Source organism: Chinchilla lanigera, unplaced genomic scaffold (genome assembly GCF_000276665.1).
Source record: "Chinchilla lanigera isolate Chin_1 unplaced genomic scaffold, ChiLan1.0 scaffold00001, whole genome shotgun sequence".
In the NCBI taxonomy this organism is placed as follows: domain Eukaryota; kingdom Metazoa; phylum Chordata; class Mammalia; order Rodentia; family Chinchillidae; genus Chinchilla; species Chinchilla lanigera.
The window spans coordinates 35,653,334-35,672,513 of record NW_004955402.1 but is presented as its reverse complement, the minus strand read 5'-3'; the positions used below and the strand labels follow the sequence as shown (position 1 = coordinate 35,672,513).

At 48.5% G+C, this 19,180-nt stretch overlaps 1 protein-coding gene across 2 annotated transcripts in view; it reads right to left on the bottom strand.

Annotated features, from left to right (window-relative positions):
* Positions 1–536: 536 nt before the first annotated feature.
* Mapk4 (mitogen-activated protein kinase 4) overlaps positions 537–19,180 on the bottom strand; it is a 150,580-nt gene continuing 131,936 nt past the window's right edge. For both annotated transcript variants that reach the window (XM_013510717.1, XM_005372929.2), the window contains exons 3-6: positions 11,614–11,758; positions 10,229–10,390; positions 5,630–5,831; positions 537–3,096 (exon numbers count right to left, since the gene is read on the bottom strand). In XM_013510717.1, the coding sequence (XP_013366171.1) occupies positions 2,400–3,096; positions 5,630–5,831; positions 10,229–10,390; positions 11,614–11,758 (1,206 nt within the window). In that variant the 3' untranslated portion in view covers positions 537–2,399. The remainder of the gene's footprint in view (positions 3,097–5,629; positions 5,832–10,228; positions 10,391–11,613; positions 11,759–19,180) is intronic.

Sequence of the window (19,180 nt, the reverse complement as noted above, 5' to 3'; positions counted from 1 at the left end):
CTTGGCTCAGATGCATTTCAATAGTAGTGAGTTCTTTAACCAAAAGGTTTTTCAGGGAACTCAAAATCAGCAGAAACAAAGATTCTAAATCACCTGTATTTGTTGAATAACAAATGAAGTTAGAGCTACCATGTGGACATAGATATTAGAGAGGGGTCAGCTTCAGACTGGTAGAACCTCAGACATCTGTGGGATGAGGCTCAGGTTGGTTCCTCCAAACCTCATGATAAATCTCATGATATTGGCACCTTTTGTGACTAGAGAGAAGGACCGCTGCTGGTTAGAAGGATTGGCACTGACTCTAGAATGGGGTTAGACATCTGTAGTTATGGACACGAGGCCTCACCAAGTGACTCCGAAGTCAACTTCTCTTTCTATTTGTGTAGTCCTCTCTCCCAGATTCTCCTCCCTACCTCCCATCTTCAGTCCTTCAAAACATTGGCCTTCATGGGTACAGAGAGAAGCCAGGTTGGCTCCAGTGAATTAAAAGACAGGAACAGACAAGGCTTAAACAAATGCAAGAATACATAAATGAATCTATGTTCCAATAAAACTTTATTTGGCCCATCCTGATCAAGTTTAATAATGTTTAATAGATTTTTTTTTTTTAAAATCATGAGTAGTTATAAGAATTTCTCTGTAATGACAATTATATATGAACTCCTGGTCAAGGTCAGCAGCTTGTTCTTTTACCCAAAAAGTAAAGCCACACTCTGAGGACACAATGGCACATGAGGACTGGTGTACATTTCTTTTTTTTTTTTAAAAAGCAAAGTCTAAACTCTTTATATTTACACATTTTCTATTTAAAAACAGGTCAGTGTGACTAATTCTGTTTTTAAATATAAGTTTCTAACATGTTGCAGGTTTCAGTGTACAAATGATAACTTCCTGACTCAATTTAAGGTGCTGTGATGTGAGCATGAACGCAGCCCAAGCCCCACAGTGGGGGAATCCCCTCCCTATAGGTTGGCTAGACTTCCTGTGGGTATCTTGGGGTGCTGGGGGAGAGTAAAGACATGGACACCAATGGCAGAGTTCCACCAATGGGGCTGTGAGTGACCCCAACCCGTGCTTCTGCAGAGGGCCTGAGTACTCCAAGCTCCCATTAGGGGCAACTTCGGTTGTCACCTTTCCTACCTTTCTGAGTTCCTTGCCCCAAGGCTGCTAGTTCACCAGTGCTTTTCTTTAGGGCCTGCTCTCAGCCGATGCTAAGTGGATGATCAAAATCAAGGGCAGTATGGACGAGGGATGACAAGTCCCACATGAAACCTTTCCTCCTAACATGTTTGGTCTATGGCAGGCACCTCACTGTTTTCCTCCAAATGAGCAATTTGTGCTGAGAACTTCCTGTGCCATGGTGGGCTTGGACAGGAGCTCTGTGTGTGTGGGCAGGGGCAGGCAAATTCAAGCGGTTAGGGTGGAGGGATTCCTGGAAAGGCTGTCTTCAAGCTCACCATGTACGACATCAACTGGGGAATGAGGACTGTGTCTTTGGGCACATCAGGAAAGTGCATAGGGTGTGCCGGAGGTGTATGCACAGGCCTGGGAGAATGGCCAGCTTTACCCAGGAACCTGCTGCTCTGCTCTGAAGCAAAGATTTCAGACCATGCAGCGATGAGGCAAATGCACGGGGGGAGGAGGCAGATGAGAACATTTAAGTATTTGGGGAGCCAGTAAACATATGCTTGGTGACTAGGAAAAACTGCTTTCAGTTTCCAATTGAAGAACAGCAGTAACATTGGTCTGAATTAAAGAACATGGATGGATCAGATGGTAATGGACAGGGCAGAAACATCTTGGTCCAACTTTCTGGACTCACCCCTGCAAAAAAGTCAGAGTGATCTAGCAGAGGAAGACATGATACTGGGGACAGACACTGCTTCAGGGACCAGGAAACTGGGATTCAAGGCTCACCCTGGCACTGACACTGACCGAACAAGTCGATTCTAAACAAGTCACCTTGCTTCTCTGGGCCCAAGTGCCTTTCCTCAGCTGTCAGTTGGGATTGGTGGGCCAGATGGCTTCACAGTTGTGTTTGCAAGCTGCCTCTGCACCTGACCACCCAGGCGGGGGCTGCAGACTGTCCTCTATGACTGGTTTTTTCTCCATGACCTGCCACTTATAAAGCACAGGGCTTCCCCTTTGCTGGGAAAGTGGTTAGCTCCCAGCCAGGCTCCTATTCAAACCTGCTCCCAGAGGTTAAAGGCTGGTAATTAAGGCAGTTTAAGAAATGGACATTCCTCTCGCTCCTCGGATCCTTCTTGTGTTCTGCTAACCCCAAGGCAGCAGAGAGGGGCGGAAGGGGTGGTGGAGGTGCCTGAGAGGTGACCCTCTTTGGCCAGGCAGGGCTTTCTGGGGTGGCTTCCTGCTGGGCACCATGGACCCCCCCTCTGGCCTCACCACCTTTCTTTGGAGAAGGCCTCCGTCTGTACGAGGTCACCAGGGTGTTCCGTGATGCAAGCGCCATTGAGGTCGCCCAGCTTATCGTCTGGCAGATCCTCAGACTTGGTGCAGAGTTTCAAGGCGCGCGAGATAAACACGTCCAAGTCGAACTGGGGGCTTGCGCCACCATCGACAGGGGCAGGGCAGTCAGAGGGTGAGGGGGACAGGCGGCGCTCGGGGCCATCACGGGGCGGGCTGGTGCTCTCGGGTCCGCCCTGAGTGCTCTTGACCCACTGCGCAATCTCCAGGAAAAGGCTGGCCGGCTCGTCCTCGCGTGTCACCGCATCTGTTGCCACCGCCGCTGTGGAAGGTGCGCCGGCCGCCTGCTTCCAATGCGACAGATCTAAGATGAGCTTGGGCTCCGAATAGTGGTGTGGCTTGTTGTCGCGCCACAGCAGCTTGTCCAGGTAGGACGGTGACCCCACCTTGTAGTCGCAGGAGCGCCCGTAGTCGGCCTCGAAGGCGCGCTCCATGGACGAGTGCGACTGCTCCAGGAAGCGCTCCGAGCTGCTCTGCGAGTCCTTGCGCGGGTCCACCTGCACATCCTCAGCCAGCGGCGCCGAGCCCGCGCGTGGGTCGCGCTGCACCTCGCTGGCATCCTGGCACCGGTCGGGTCGCCACTCCAGGTCTGATGACAGACTCACTGGGTACCTGCAAGGGTGCGAGCGAGCAATGGTAGGACGTTCCCTGCCGGCCACCCTCAAGCCTGCTTTCCCCTTTTCTGTCCCTCCTGCCGCTGTCCTCCAGATGATGGCACAGGTGAAAGTGAATCTTGAAGGGCTCAACTAGAGGGACTGACTGTCCAGCTTAACCCTTGTATTCTTTTGTATTCATTCCAGATCCTACAAATAGTACTTGAGCGCCCACACAATGTGCACTCACTGTTCTAGGTAGTACTAGATTCAGCTATCAACAAAATAGAAAAGCCCCTGTCTTTGTGAAGCTTTCTAATGGTAAGCATCCATGTCATGCTTCTCAAGTTCGACGGCTGTGTATACACATCACCTGGGATTCTTGTTAAAGCACAGAATTGATTCCAGGGAGGAGCCTGGTATTCTGCATTTCTAACAGGATGGTGATGTTGTTGGTCCTTGGACCATAATTTTGAGTAGCAAGGACCCCCATGGCTCAGGTTAGAATCACATGGGGGGATTAAAAATGAATCAGAAGGCCCACCTTGCTGCATCCCCAGCTCAATTCTGACTGGGTAGGTTGGTATGTTTGTAAAACTTCCCCAGAGGATTAGAGAACCCCTGTCCCAGTGGCTCTGGCCTGGGCAGCACTGTGCATTGACATAGAGCAGGTGGGGCCTACAGAGAGGTCACAGACACCATCAGCAGAGGTCAGAACTCCTTGGAAGTCTGCCCTCTGTGGACTGCCCTGCAGCCATGGAAAGCGAAGTCAGCCAAGAGGAAATGAAGGGCAGTTGGGCAGGTGGGTAGGTGTCAGGTCTGGCTAGGCCCTTCCTCTTGGTTCCAGGTGCTCTGTGCAGAGTCAGGATGGGTGGGACGGGAGCAAGCACAGAGGAGGCAGCTGCTCCCTGAGCAGGAGGCCTGGTGTGCATACAAGTCAGAGACACAAGTTAAGCCATGTAGGGCTGGCTGTGAGAAAGGGGCAGGCTGGGCAGCTTCAGGCCACTGACTGTGGTTAGCGAGGCATGGGAAGAATGCCCTTCTCCTGGGGATGCCATTTGGGTAGGAATTGCCCTTGGGCTCAGCACTGCCTCCTGTCTCAAGTGACCTCAAAACTGCAAAGATTTCTAGGAGGAAGAGTGTATGAAGACCCCAGCTTTGTCTGATGGAGGCCCAGTGCCGAGCTTGCATTATCTGTAGTCTTCCCAGCAGCCTGTCCACCACCACTGCTTTACAGGTGAGGAAATCTGCATGCCAAGAGGGGAAGTAATGCCTATAGCAGCAAGGCCTGTAGGAAGGGGCTGTCATGGCCTTTGTCATCTTTGTCCTTCGTGCAGGTGTGTCAGGAGGTTTAGCATTGGCCACAGTTGATGGACAGCAACCCCGCTACAATTTTTGCTGGCACCAATCCTCATCGACAACAGGATCAGTATAGGGTGAACCTTGCTAAGCCAATGCTTGTGCCCCCAGATTCTGTGGTGTGCAAGGGCGGGGGCACTGTGAGGAAGACAGTTTGGGGCAGGGCAGCATTGGGGTGGCATTAATCTCTATTTGCTGGCAACACTTGAAAACAACAATCTACAACAACAAACCAGCAAACCTGTCCAAAAATAGTAACGCTGCCTGGGCCCTCCTTAATCTGAAACCCATCATCTGTCAAATGACTAAAAAGGAGAAATTGCTCATCTGTCAGTTACATAACTAGCTGTCACATCCCCACGGCAGCGGGGCTCCCAGTCAGGCCCCCTCAGAGTCATACTGCAGAGCCCTCCACTGCTATTTCTAAACTGAGCAGCGACTGGCACTGCCTCCCAGAATTAGCAGATGGCAATGCCCAAATGTGGAGCTGCCTGATCTAAGAACGTCAGAACAGGAACAGATCTATGAGATTATTATGTGCCCAGGCAGAAATGATTTTAAAATATATCTTCTACCTAACCCTGACTCATTGGTAGTGGCTTCTTGGGGACACTTGTCAATGATCCTGAGGCAAAACCTAGTTTAGCAAGGAAAAGTTTTATAATTGCTTAGCAGTATGCAACATGGATATAGCTCAGGGAGGACTCTATAGACAATTGCTATGTGACATGATGCCAGTCTCTTGACTTCTCTGAGCTGAAGCTTTTTCACAGGCAATAATAATAATGAAGCCTCTCTCACTGGCATTCTTAGGAGGTACAACTGATGTGAAAAATGAGAGTGTTTGGTAATGGTAAACTGTGCAGTTTTCTTGACTTGCACTGTTGCATTTGGTTTTTCAAAGGCAAGTTCCCAGTCCGCTACAAGGGAGTAGTGAAACCTGTGTTCAGTAGGCTCAGGGTGCTGGGGAGACCTAGGAGTGGCTGTGCCACACAGAATGCCCTGACCCAGCCCACAGCACATGTGAGTCACTTGCTTGGAGTGTCTGGGGACAGGAGAAAGGTAAGAAGCTAGGATAGGGAAGCAGCCAACAGGCTATACAACTTAGGAGGCCGAAGGGAAGGCTACACAGGACTGGAGGCAAAATGGAAATAAAGGAACAGGGGCATGTAGCTTCCAGCCCTGGACTGCACCTGTCCCAGTTGGAGAGCTGGCTCTGGTTGGTGGCCATCAGCACGATGTCGTCAATCTCGTCCTCTATGCGGAAGGGGTGTTGCGAGGTGGGCTCATCCTCAGGGCATGAGTATGGACTCATGTAGGGATGCTGCAGCCCCATCTCAGCTGTCAGGCGGTCCATGGGGTTAAAGGTCAAGATCTTCTCCAGAAAGTCAATGGCTGTGAGGAACAGAGAGGCGCATGAAGGTCACGTGTCACCCATGCCAAGCTGAGACCAAGACCTCTGAGTGTGGTGACGTTCCCCAGCCTTTGTGCTTTTGCCTTTGTTAAAAGCTATTTTTATCTCAAGCACAGGCAGGGCAGAGAAAGGTCAGCACAAAGTTTAGTAATGAGGTCACTCCTGGAAGAGGATCTGCCTCACAGATTCTCAGGTGTGGAAAGATCAGGAACTCCAGGGTGGGGCCCCGCTCCAGGGGCTCAGTACCACTGGGATCTTCCTGGAGACAGCGTGGGACACAGCTTACAGGTGGCTACCTGAGGGGCAGGAAGCTGCTGACACATTCACCTACCCCTTGCATGGGTTGAGGGCTGCCAGGAGAGGGTAGAGGAACTGCAGGAGAAAGCGTTGGTGAGAAAGGGGAATGCGGAGAGGAGGGAAGGCAATACCCCACAGCCACAGCTCCTGTCTGAGGCCACAGCTCTTTATACCATAGGTGGCCCCTGAAAGACTTAGAGACAGAGGCACAGGCTTGATTGATATTCAAAATGCTGAGCAACCAGGCTGAAGTGCCTTGTGCCAGGCAGGAGCCCTTGAGTGGTTAAGATCTAGGGAAGTGCTGGGCTGTGGAAGTTCGGGGGAGGGATGCTCAGAAGCCTTGTGCGAGGCTATTTACCAACCACCATGGAGGTATAGAGTTCAGCAGCGAACAGGGCTGGTGCTGCTGTCCTTTCCTCTGAGTGGGGCAGGAGCACTTCTGCCTGAGCTATTTCATGGCGAGGACTGGTTGGAGGTTTGTATTTCTTCCCTGCATGGTTGTCTTTACAACCTACATGGTGGGGGGAAATGGAGCTGAGCTCAGAGCCTGGGACGCCAAGCCCTCTGAGGGCTCCTTCGCAGACCTGTCCTACACAGTGAACCTGTCTCTCACACCAGCCCTGGATCTCTTTGCAGGAAAAGTCATCAATGATTCAGGAAATCAATGGACTCAGAAGGTCACCAGCATCCCAAGGGGCCGCAGCACAGCTGAGTATCCCCCAGCTGAAGGATTAGGTGAGCAGCAGTAGCTTCAATTGCTCCCTGAGGCTCAGAGTGGGTTGCTGGGTCTTGGGCTGCAGGCCAGGAGGAAGACTCACCTCACAAATCCCCAGGACTGGAAGGATCAGGCTCTCCAGGGCAAGGCTCAGCACAACAGGCCTGGCCAAGTTGTTCCTTTTTTGGGCCTTTGACCCACTGCACCCAGATTTTAAGGCATTTCTCATATAATAAGGCATCTGCAAAATCTTGTCATCTTTCTCTGGACTTACAGGTTCCAAACCAGACTCCACAGAGCCCCAAGTATTCTGGAAAGATTCCTGAGTCATGGCTGGAGATTGAGGGGCAGGTTGGCAGGACCCTGAGCTCCTCTCCCCTGCTTCATCCAGAGCACCTCCTCTCCTGGCTTCATATATTAGATTTCTTCATCAGACTTTGCTTTGTGTAAATATATCAAACTGGACACCCCCAGTGTGGTGGGGGTGTCTGCCTCCCCCTTCCGCACCTATCATGTGATGGCCATTTTGGCTACTGAGAAGCACTGTCACCTAAACTGAGTTCTTGAACAGTAAGGCAGACTTTTTTTTTTTTTTTTTTTTTTTTGGTTTTTCTCCGGTACCGGGAACCGAACTCACGACCTTGCGCTTGCCAGGCAGGCGCTTTGCCGCTGAGCTAAATCCCCAGCCCCCAGTAAGGCAGACTTTGGGCCTCTTTTCTGGCCTTTGGGACCTAGAATGTGCAGCAGAGGGCGTGGTCTTCAGAGACCCACTGCTAGCTCCTCTGGCCCGTAGGGTTTGTGGTGCTTTCTCCCACTGACAGCTCATTTCAGTGATGCCTCATCATCCCAAGGCCACAGCTGAGCTGGGGGTCACGTTTTAAGGTGAGAGGCAGAAGGAGAACATTTGAAGCTGGGCACTGGGAAGTGAAGCCAGCCTGACTTAAGGGGACATCTGGTCCATTACAGGATGAGGCCATTCGAGACCTCCAGCCTCGCGGCCTTCTTTAATCTCTCAGCTTCACTTGCTGCATGCAACTTTGTGACCCTCTCACTGAGTGGAGCCCTCCGCACGTTCCCCAGGCCAGCTTCTCTGACCTTCTCAGCGTTTGGTGGCTCTCCCTAAATCCTTAGATGCTCTACCGTCGCTAGACTGTACTCCTTAATATTCATATTCATCTTTAATGGCTTCCCCATCCTCTATCTAGAGTCTAAACTGGGTCATGGCCTTTCAATTTCTGTTCCCAACAGTTTTCTAGTCACAGTGGATTAAGAAATATTGATGGATAACATCAAGGAGCTTTATCTTCTAATCAGGGACCCACTCTAACTTCTCCAAAGCAGAGCTTACTCCTCTCAGAACCAAGTCACCAAGGGGCTGCTGTGCCTGCAGTTGCATGGGGAGGGATAATGTGGGCAACTCATCTCTGATCCAGAATTTCTGAGAGGTGAACACAGCTCTTGGCACATGGTGGGCTTTCTGTGGAGCCCTAGGAATCAAAGTGTACTTGGATGGGTGAAGACTGAATTTGTTGTGAGTCCAATGTCACCATCCATCTACCCCTGCATTGATGGGAAAACTAAGGTAGTTTATCGATTGAATGGGGGTCATAGCCAAAGACATTCCAAGTTTAAGACCTTGGTTTCCTGATGGGGAAGGACTATGGCAGAGATTTGGCCATATATAGAAATGTTCCTTTCCGTCAGACACAGAAGGTGAAAGGTGAGAAACATGGCTTTCCTTACAGTAGAAATCCAAAACACACACAATTTAAAGCACAAAATAAAAAAAATAGATGATAGGAAACAGGGAAGCAGAGTTGGTGGAGATGAAGGGAGATGTGTGATGGAAGACAGGAGAGTGGAAAGGGGAAGAGCAAGTAAAAATGATTAAGATGCAATATGCATATGTACCAATTCTCCTCAATGAATGTATTCATTATGTATTGCAAACATATGCTAATGCAAAGAAACTAAAAACAAATAAAAATGTTCCCTTCCTTCATAATAATGGACACAAAATGGAATGTAATAAATATCCATTTCTCAGCCTGCTTTGCAGTTAGTTAAGGTCATGTGACTAAATTCTAGCCAATTGGATGTAAATGAAAATGAGCCAAATTTTGGCTCATTCCCTCAAAGTCGGACTTGCTCTGCTTTCCCCCTTTCTCTGGAGAGATGAGAGGAATCCCCTAACCTGGCAGCACATGACAGAAGAGCCTGCTGCCTGGATAGCCTTGTAGAGCATATCTACCATGTTGGCTCTGGACCATCTACCTTTGGATTACTGTGTGAGCAAGAAATCAACTTCTCCATTTGCTTCCTGAAATAAGAAGTACATTTTGTTTAAGCCACTGAAAATTTGTATTTCTCAAATTGGCTGAACCTATATCCTACCTAATATAGGGATTTCCTTAGGAAAACTCTGGCAGGTATGAGACCTACTGATAATACCAACACCTAAGATTTATGGGGCAACTATCCTATGGGAACAGTGCTGCCAGTTCTATTTTAATTAATTGACACACCTATCCATTTTATAGTTAAGGAAACTTGGATTCAGAAAAGTTAAGGAACTCACCCAAGACCCTACAGTCACTGGTAGAACTGGAAACTGAACCTGAGTGTGACCCTGCAGCTGAGAAAGCTCCTGTCCTCTGCACCATGTCACCCCTTCCATGGGGAAAAAAAGTAAGGGGGAGGGGAGGAAGGAATAGAGGGAAGAAGATGAGTGAGAAAGATGAGAAAAAAGAAAGCAAAACTGGGTAGAACAAGGAGGACCATTAATGATTACCCTGAGGGTTGCCTCATGGCTGCTCCAGAAGCCAATAATCCACATTTTGAAAGGATAGGTTGAATATCCCTTATCCAATCATGTTTGGGACCAGGAGTGTTTCAGATTTCAGATTTTTTAATATTTCCATAGTCTACTAGCTGAGAATCCCTAACCCAAAAATCTGAAATAAGAAAAGCTCCAAAATCTGACACTTTCTTTTCTAGTACTGTGGATGGAAAGCAGGGCCTTCACACTGAGCTGTATCCCAGCCTTTTCACTGTTCATTTTGACATAGGGTCTCACTAAGTCACCACGTTGTCTGGGATGGATTCAAAATTGTGATACTCCTGCCTCAGTCTCCCAAAGTGCTGGCATTACAGGTGTGTGCCACCACGCTCAGGTAACCTGAAGCTTTTTGAACATTAACACAATGGGCTGTAGCTAGGGCAAATGCCCACTGTGAGGGAGCCTTGACTTCTACGTTCTGTGCTCTATACTTTTTGAGGGAAACCCTCCTGCACCTGCCTCCACCCTGCAAGGTCAAGCCAGAGCTCAGCCTCCTGGGATGCTGCCTGGCTGCCAGGCTCAGGTACCTTCACTGTTCACTTCAGGGAGCAGCTTGCGCAGTGGCCTCTTCACCTCCCAGCTGCTGCTGACGAAGGATGGCATGACGCGGAGCAGCTCGTCCTTGTCCTCCTCACGGATCACAGGGATGGTCTCCAGGATCAGCTGCATCTGCTCCAGTTCATGAGCTCCTGGGGAGACAGATCTTAAATGTGCTGCCTGAGGGGCTGCGTGTGTAGAAGCCCCAATGTGGCACCAACAGTGTTGTGGGGGTGGCAGTGGAGGTGTAACATAGGGCAGTGGGGCAACACTGGGATGGCAATCAGGGGAAATGGGCTCTCATTTTCACTCTGCACTAACTCGATGTGTGACTATGGCAGGTTGCTTGCTGTCTCTGGGGCTTGGCTTTGTCAAATGAAGAAAGAGGTTGGATCTGATGGTCTCTGAGAGGTCCCTCCATTCCCCTCATCTTCCAAGCCTCTGGAGCAGGTTTGTCTGACGGAGACCGAGTCAGCCAGCACTAAAGTGATGGGAGCAGCCTGGCCAAGGCTTCCCAAATTGTGAGTCACAGAAGACTGGGCACAAACGTGGTTTTGAAGATTTAGTAGGCGTTTTCTAAACAGAAAGGGGTTTATGTGCCAGATGAACAAAAAATGACGGATTAGGGAACTGATGGGCCACTTGTAGCTGTGGGGCACAGAAGACAGTGTAGGGAGAAGGAGGAAGAGGTTGAAAAGATAAGGTAGGTGTGTTCAGTGGTTGCAGGGTTTGAATGTAAGTGTGTCTTAGTCCATCCAGGCTGTTTTAACAAAAGATACCCTACTCTGGGTGGCTTGTAGATAGCAAGCATTTATTTCTGTTGGAGTCTGAGAAGTCCAAGATCAAGGTACTGGCAGATTTGATGTCTGGAAAAGGGCTTGTTCCTCATGGATGGTGCCTCCCGGTACAGCCTCACATGGTGGACAAGATGGGGTGGGGGTGGGGGACTCTCAGGGGCCTATTTTATAAGGGCACTAAGCCCTTTGATGAGAGCTTGTTCTCAATAATTTTTCTCTATATAATTCTGTGTTCTCAGTCACTGCCCTGATGGCCAAGTCATTGCCCCAAAGCCTCACCTCGTATTTCCACATTGGGTGTTCAGATTTCCACATATGACTTTAGTGGGACATAAGCATTCAACACATGGCAAAATGATTACTTGATTAAAAAAATTCTGCACTCAAAGAGCTAATTTTAGTCTTTATTTTTTGCCTGAAATTACATTAAGTTATCTCCAGGAAATGCCATAAGACCCAAATAAGTCATTCCAGCCATAGAGTCCCGTGTTTTAGGATTAGCATGTGTTGTGTACTCAGTTCTTCCCTTTAATACAAAGACACCCAAAGAAGAGGCAGTGAGATGGTCAGAAACTCACCAGCAAAGAGCATCCTCCCTGTGAGCATCTCAGCCAGGATGCAGCCGGCTGCCCACATGTCGATAGCTTTCGTATAGTTGTTGGGGGACAGGAGCAGTCGTGGGGAGCGGTACCACTTTGTCACCAGCCCCTCTGAAAGATAACCCTGGAAGAGAAAATCCCCCGTTCCACTGGTCAGTGATCTGCAGGTACCTCCCCTCCCCTGCTTCCTTCAGTTTCCCCTGCCATGGAAACAGGGCCCTCCTTCATCATCCCTTTCATTCTCGCTCCTTTCCTCCTGACCCGGGAGAAGCATTAGTCAAGAGACGTCTAGTCAAAGTGGCTGGGCCTGGTTTGTTAGTGGAATCTTATGACATCGTAGGGTTCTCTTTTGTAGAAAAGGTTCTGGGAGCCCAGTATTTTAGAAGGAATGAGTTCCCACTCCTGCTCATGTTACTAAGCAGAACAAGTTTCCCCACATCTAGTAAGAAGACGGATATATAGGAGCCATGCTCAAATGAATTACCACCATAAACACAGAAATGATGAGGCATTGAAATTTCATTTAGCCAACGGCTGAATCTCAGAAATAGCCACACATTTGAAATCAAGCCATTTTCTTGGGTACTGATAATTAAAATTAGTGCTGCCACAAAGCCAGAAAGCAGGGCCTTCTGAGACCAGGAAAAGCCATCTTCATAATGGATACAGGTAAATGGCATATGGAAATAGTCCCGAGTGAGAGTGTCACAGTTTCTGTTGGCCCAGGGGTTCTTGGGGTTCTATATGGTGTCTTACTGGGAACAGATGTTCTGGCTGGCTTTGCAATCCCTCCCTACTGCATATGGTGATTATTTAGGTGTTTTTGCACAAATAGGGAAACATACTCAGACAATTTTAAAACAATATTCTCTATATAATTCAGAAAGCTGGCCCAATAATGAAGTCTCAGAAATGACTTCTTGGATTCCCTGAAACAGCCTCCCTGAAGGGAGAAGACAGACCCGTTTTGGGGGTTAAGGGAGATGGTTAAGGCTGAAAGGATCATTGGGCATGGTGGTGCACACTTGCAATCCCAGGACTCTGAGAGGCTGAGACAGGAGGATCACAAGTTTGAACCCAGCAAACATAAACAAACAAACAAATAAACAAATAAAAGGCCAGGGGTGTAATTCAACATGAAAGCCCTGGCTTCAGTCCCCAGTAATAAATCAATCAACAGAATGAGGGGATCCAGGGAGAGGTATTAGGGTTGGTCTTGTTATTTGCTGTTGTAACTCCCAGTTTGGCATCCAAATTTTCCTTTTTACTGGTGCAAAAAGTATCACAGACTCAGTTTTAAAAAGATGAAAAATTAGGAAGCCCAAGTGCCAAGGAGCTTTTGATTTATTAATGTGAGATCTCATCATTAGTTGAGCAAAGATTTACGATTAAACATCTAAAATATTGTGAGATCCCCAAATTATGACAGCAGCTCTCTTCACTTTGGGGCCTGTATTTCTTCACAGTGAGTTCTCAGACTGGTGGAAGAAAGGAGAACAGAGGAAGACAGTTGTGCCAGTGTGACAGTTTTTGGTTTTTATCCAGGATTCCTGGCTCATAACTCCTTCCCAAAGCAGACCACAGAAATTTCTCTTTCCCAAAGTGGGTTACAGAAACTCTAATCTTCCTCCAGTTTTCTATCTTGGAGGCCTAAAGATTTTCTCTGAGCTAACTTGTTGGATAGTAGGTTATAAGACCCTCTTCATTTCACAGGGCTCCAGCCCCACCTTCAGGAGGGAGGAAAGCTGCACAGAGAGGCCAAAAAGAGTCACCCTTGCTGGGTTTTCCTTCCCAGACGTCAGCACTGGATCAGACCCCCTTTGCCCAGGCCCCTTTCTACATGACTGTCCATGCTTAAGTCATGGCTGTGCAATAAAGACTCCACAAAAACCAAAAAGAAAGAGTTCAGAGTTTCTAGATAGCAAAATCCATGCGGGTTCCCACAGGGTGGTGCGCCCATTGGGGTGTGGAAGCTCTGTTCCCCTTCCCCATACCTCACACTGTGCATCTCCTCTTCATCTGTGTTCTTTGTAATGTCTTTTATAATAATCTTGTAAGTGTGATCCCTTGAGTTCTGTGAGTCACTGTAGCGAATTAATCAAACCCAGGGAAGAGGTCATGAGAACCTCAATTGACAGGTAGTTGGTCAGAAGCTCCAGAGACCTAGATTTTCTACGGGTGTCTGACATGGGGACAGCCTGATGGGATCTGATGCTATCTCCAGATGGACAGGTTAGAATTAAGTGGGATGGGAGGATGCCCAGCTGGTGGCTCCTGTGGAGTTGCTTGCTTGCTTCCTCCTAATACCTTTGGGGTCACAGAAGTAAGTGATCTATGTTGGGAGCACATAGCAGGAGGGAGTTGGCTTTTTTCTATCCTCAGCACACCCCATCCTTGGTCTCTAAGGTCTAAAAGAATGCACATCTGACAGTTTTACAAAATGCCTCTTTCTTCTTTGGGCATCTGCATGCACACATTTCAGGATGCATGTCCTCAGACTCATTGCCCTCCCTGACTAGCATACATAGGTCAATGTCCTTGCCAAAGCTTCCCTATTTTGTTACCAATACTTTACTTCTCTGCAGCACCCCTCTCCCCCAAGAGCACTAGACTGCGTGCCCCTCACAGGCAGCAGCTTTGCTCTTCTGCATTGCCCGGCCTCCTGTCTGCCTCCTGGGAAGCATGAACACAGACACTGCAGAATAAAGGAAGGGAAAGCTCAGTAAATATGAGTAAGAATCATGCATATGGTCTGCACTCCCTTCGAAATGCGGCACCTTCTGCAGGACTCCTGATTCTCATCTTTGCCACACCTGACTTTATGGACCGTACCAATTCCCACTTTCAAAGGTGGGCCGGGTGTTTACACAAATTAATAGTTACTCATGTTTTGTCTTGTTCCAAAAGGGATTAGCCAATATAATTGTTATGGTAGTTTAATGTTTTTTTAAGTCAGGTTTATTGAGGTACAATGTATATGCAGTAAACCTTGCCCTTCTAGTGTGTGGGTCTATGAGTTTTGAAAGCAGAGAATCCTGTTGCCACCATTACAATTACAATATTTCACAATGGCTCATCCCAAACAATTCCCTCAGGCCCCCTGCTGATAACCTCCAGTCTCCAGACAACACTACTTTCTGATCCCCTGGTATTACTTTGCATAGAGTGTCATATAAACGGAATCACAGTATGTCACCTTTGGAGTCTGAATTCCTTCACTTATCATAAGTAATGTGAGATAACCCATGTGGTGTATACAGTAGTTTGTTAGGAATTTAAGTGTGATTCTAAAATCTACAAACCAACAAACTGTCTGCAGCAATTCTTCACTTCTGGATGGGAGGGTTATAAGTAAAGAATGGCCTGGCTTTGTTTTCCAGTGAGATAGGGGAAGAGTAAAGCAAAGATTGCCCAGAAGGGAAGTGGCTTAAGGGGAGTTTCCTGATACATAAGTGAACAGTCTTTTATGGAATGGAATGTTCTTGAATTAATCTGTCTCTCTGCAGAGTCTAAGGATGGAAGAAAGTGGGAACCCAGGGCTTCCTTCTGAAATACCTGTCCTGGGAAATGTTATATGGCAGGGCTACCCTTGGGCCAGGATTGAGGACCAGATTGTGCTAGGAGCCAAGAAAATTCCTCCTTGGCTCTTCCCTATCTTGGGTGAAAACCAAGAACCTGCTGAATTTATATAAACTGTTAGCTGTTCCTCTAAGCCTTCTTGTCCCTCAAGCTCTTCACAAAACATAAAGGGGATTTAGGAAGCTGTTTCAGATGCCATGGGCCAGAGGAGAATTTGGGAAGTTGCAGTGTTTTCTGCTAAACCCTGGGAAGATGAACTGGAGGCGCCTTTCCTGTGTCTGGGCAACAGGAGGTACTGCCAGCATCGCAGGGGAGCCCTGGGCATGAGGGCAGGTGCTCCAGGGACCCTCAACATGATACTGGTGATCTTAATCCAAAGTTGGAGTTTCAGCTGAGCGCATAGGGTGAAAGTGAAAATTTTCTAGGAAAAAGGGCTTTAATAAGTACCCTGGTGTGGAGATTCGATTTCCACAGAGCTCAGACATCAGTAAGACAGGGAAATCCTCCAATGGCCTTTCTGTCTTGCCTTCAGGGTAAAGAGTTTCAGCTGCATCTGGCTGTGCAGAGGAACATGTCTTTGGGGATCAGAGCTGACCTTCTTCAGCAGTGCATGCTCATTGCCTGGCTGGCCAAAAGGGGTGCCAGGCGTGTGCACAAGTGGGTACTGTCTGAATTCTGGTATTGCAGGCCTGGTGGGCTTGGCTGTTGTGTGAGGCCTGGAGGCACCATGCTCTGAGAGCACAGGAAGCTCCCACTCCCATATTCTCTGTCCGCCTCTCAGTGCATAAGAGGCCGAGCTGCAGTTGCTCCTTTCAGTGGTATCTTTCCTCCTGCCACCCTGTCATTTGGTGTTCCTGGCTGAGAAGGGCTACGGAGACACTGCTATGGGGGGCAGTGGGATGAGTTTTCCTTTCTATATCTTTCCATAGGGGCCTTTGGGCCTTCTGTGGCCATGGCTCTCACCAGGCCATTCTGCTGTCCCTTTTGAGTGGTCCATGGGAAGCTCTGACTTTGAAAGCTTCAAAGGTGTTTGGGAAATAATCTAGCAGCAGCTGCCTACACACAGCATAATTAGGGCCCCTGACAGATCTGGAGAGAAGCTATAATTAAAGCTCCGAGCCCTCCTCGCTTGCAGAGGGAGCAAGCCACCAGCACTCAGGCCCAGCTGCCTACAAGTTACTCCAGCAGGGTGGCCCTAGAGCCACTCCAGCAATGCACCGGGTCGGTGGTATCAGCTTGCTTTGGCCCTCCGCATCCTCGCATCCTCGCCTGCTCTTGTGCATCTGGGAGGCCAAAGGCTGGGGAAGAAGGCTTGGTCTAATAAATCTCTTCACCCTTTAATGACAGTGTGCCTGCTAATCTCTCGCAGGTATGGTGAGTATAAATGAGATAACATTCTTCAAGAGTAAAACCTCAGTCATTGTGGCTGTGTGTGGTTAGGTGTGAAGGGAGGAATTGTTTCTCTCCTCCAATCAGCGTTTAGGGTGGCACCTGTTTCCAAGATGTGGCGGGCTCTAACATCCCCACCTTCACAATCACAAGTTTTTGGAATGTGCTGTAGGGGCCCAACCTACAGCACATTCAATCCCTGTGTGGATACAGAGAAGGATGTAGAGATGGCTAAGATTACCCTGCCTTCAAAGAGCATATCATGTAGTTTGAGATGAAATATTAATGTGAAAAGGTGATCAGAGGACCAGGAAGTAACCATGATCTACATTCATGTGGGACCTATTGTGTGCCTGGCCCTGCGTTAGCATTTTACGGAGATTAATTCAGACAGCCTTCCATCAGCCTTTTGACACAGTTCTTCCTGAAGTGGCAAAACACCTGTCCCAGGTGTGGGAAGTGGCAGTGGGTTCCCTGGCATACCGAGGAGCTCCCCACCAAGACATCCATTACAACAGTGAGGGGCAAGCCAGAGGCAGGGAGAGCCATGGCCAGGAGTGCAGCATGTCAGAGAGGCAGTCCTGAGTCAGGTGTGAGCTGATCTTGAGGGACCAGAACACTTCAGATGCTGGGAACACTTGAGGTGGCCAAGGAACCCAGTGAGTAAAGTTGGGGGTGGATAAGAAGGTATGGAATGTACCCAGGAGACAAAACTACTCAAGGACAGATGACAAATAGGGGGAGGGGCTAAGGAGAATAACTTCAGTTCTGAAAGTCAATGCTCCTCAAAATCCCACATCCACATCAAGGGGAGGCTTGTGAATGTGTACACTGCCCAAAGCTACCCATTTGACCTCCACTCTCATTCTTCAATAAGCCCCCTAGAAAAGCTCTGGCCTCCTCCCAGCTGGAACAAAGGTTGCGGGGAGAGTGGTGATCTAGCGGGGAAAGGAGCCTGGGGTAGGGTCTCTGCTGTTCTTACTAGTGAGGGGGCATTGGCAAATCCAGGTGGTTGCTGGCTCTGCTCCCTGCCCCACCCCAACCTAGGGGAGGCTTGTGAGCCAGGCTGGCAGCAAGGACGCTGTGTGTCTGGAGAGCAAGTGACTGAGAGGCTCAGATGGCCGTGGGAAGACCCCAAGGCGCACACCTCCTTGGAAGGGTAGGAACGCGTTTACTGCTGTCCGAGCTAGGAGAAACGAGGTCAAGCACATAAGAAACCAGGCTGTGTAGAACTAAAACATTTAGCCTTGGGGGCAACAGGCTTTTGCCTGGATACTGTGATTCTTCCAGGGCTGGGGCTCCCAGGAGATGTCTTGGTGGTTGTGTAGCAGAAATCAAAGGCACATCACAAATGCATGGCAGAGACCCAGCACTTGTAGCCTGGAGACCGTGGAAGGCTGCATGCGGGCCGCCTCCAGGCATTTGCAAGGTTGTCATCCTGAAGAGTGGCTAAGCTTGTCTCTGTGGCTGTGGGTAAGAGGAGAGCCAGTGTGTGTGACAGAAATCCGTGATGTGATTATTCTAGCTAACAGTCATTGAGCTCCTCAAACTCCGGTGCTAACTACCTCTATGGATTAACTTGATTCATCCTAACCCTTGAAGTAGGGTCTTTTAGTGTAGTCCTTTTACAGAAAGAAAGGAGAAGTTCAGAGAGGGCAAGAAACCTATCGATAGTCACACAGGCTGTAAGTGGCACAGCCAGGATTTAACCCAGGCTTTCATCTGAATAAGAAGCTCTAACACCATCCTCCAAAAGAGACCTCGAGAGCTCTCCATGGGGGAAATGGGCTCTAGAGATGGGCAGAAGGTCCAAGCTCAAAATGCACAGTCCTACCCACAAAATACCATGCTCCTGGTGAATAATCTAGAATGTGGCTTTTCCAACTTGGGGTGCACCCAAATCACTTTTTGGACTTTTACTGGTTAAATGCAGATTCCGTTTCTCAGTCTGATGAGATGATGCGGATGCTGCCTTTTGGGGGACACACTTGGCTCAGCAGGTCCCTCACTGATCTGCCTAAGAATTTATTACTTGCCTTGCTTACAGGCAAGGCAGATTTCTCAAGCCCAGAAGTGGACTGACCTACAGCAGAGGTTAATTCTTTGTGTTATAGACATTCATCAAAAGATCACTTAGAAAAACAGCACCCTCCCAGAGGCCAGTTTAAGCAGAAATATATGGCCTCCCTCTCCACACTCTTCTCTCTCTGAAGGCATAATTCTTATTTGTGCCAATCTACATATGAGGCATGTCAGAAACCTTTTAAACAAGTAGTACAGTATAGCCAAATAGCCTTTCTCATTGCTGACTCCAAACTCATTCTATCAGACTCATTTCCATGGGAACATGCAGCAGGGAAACACTTGAACTGAAGAAGGGAACACAAAATCGTAAAAGCTCAACTCACACCACAGTCACTGGTAATCATCAGGCATATTCCATCTATGTAGTTAAAATTGACACAAGTGAAGAACTAGTTCAGTTAAATCAGCTGCATGGGAATTTTTGTGAACTTCTAAGATTCCCCCAAATGCTGATCTGCTCACCCCTTCTCAGGGCTGCCCCTTCCTCCCTCCT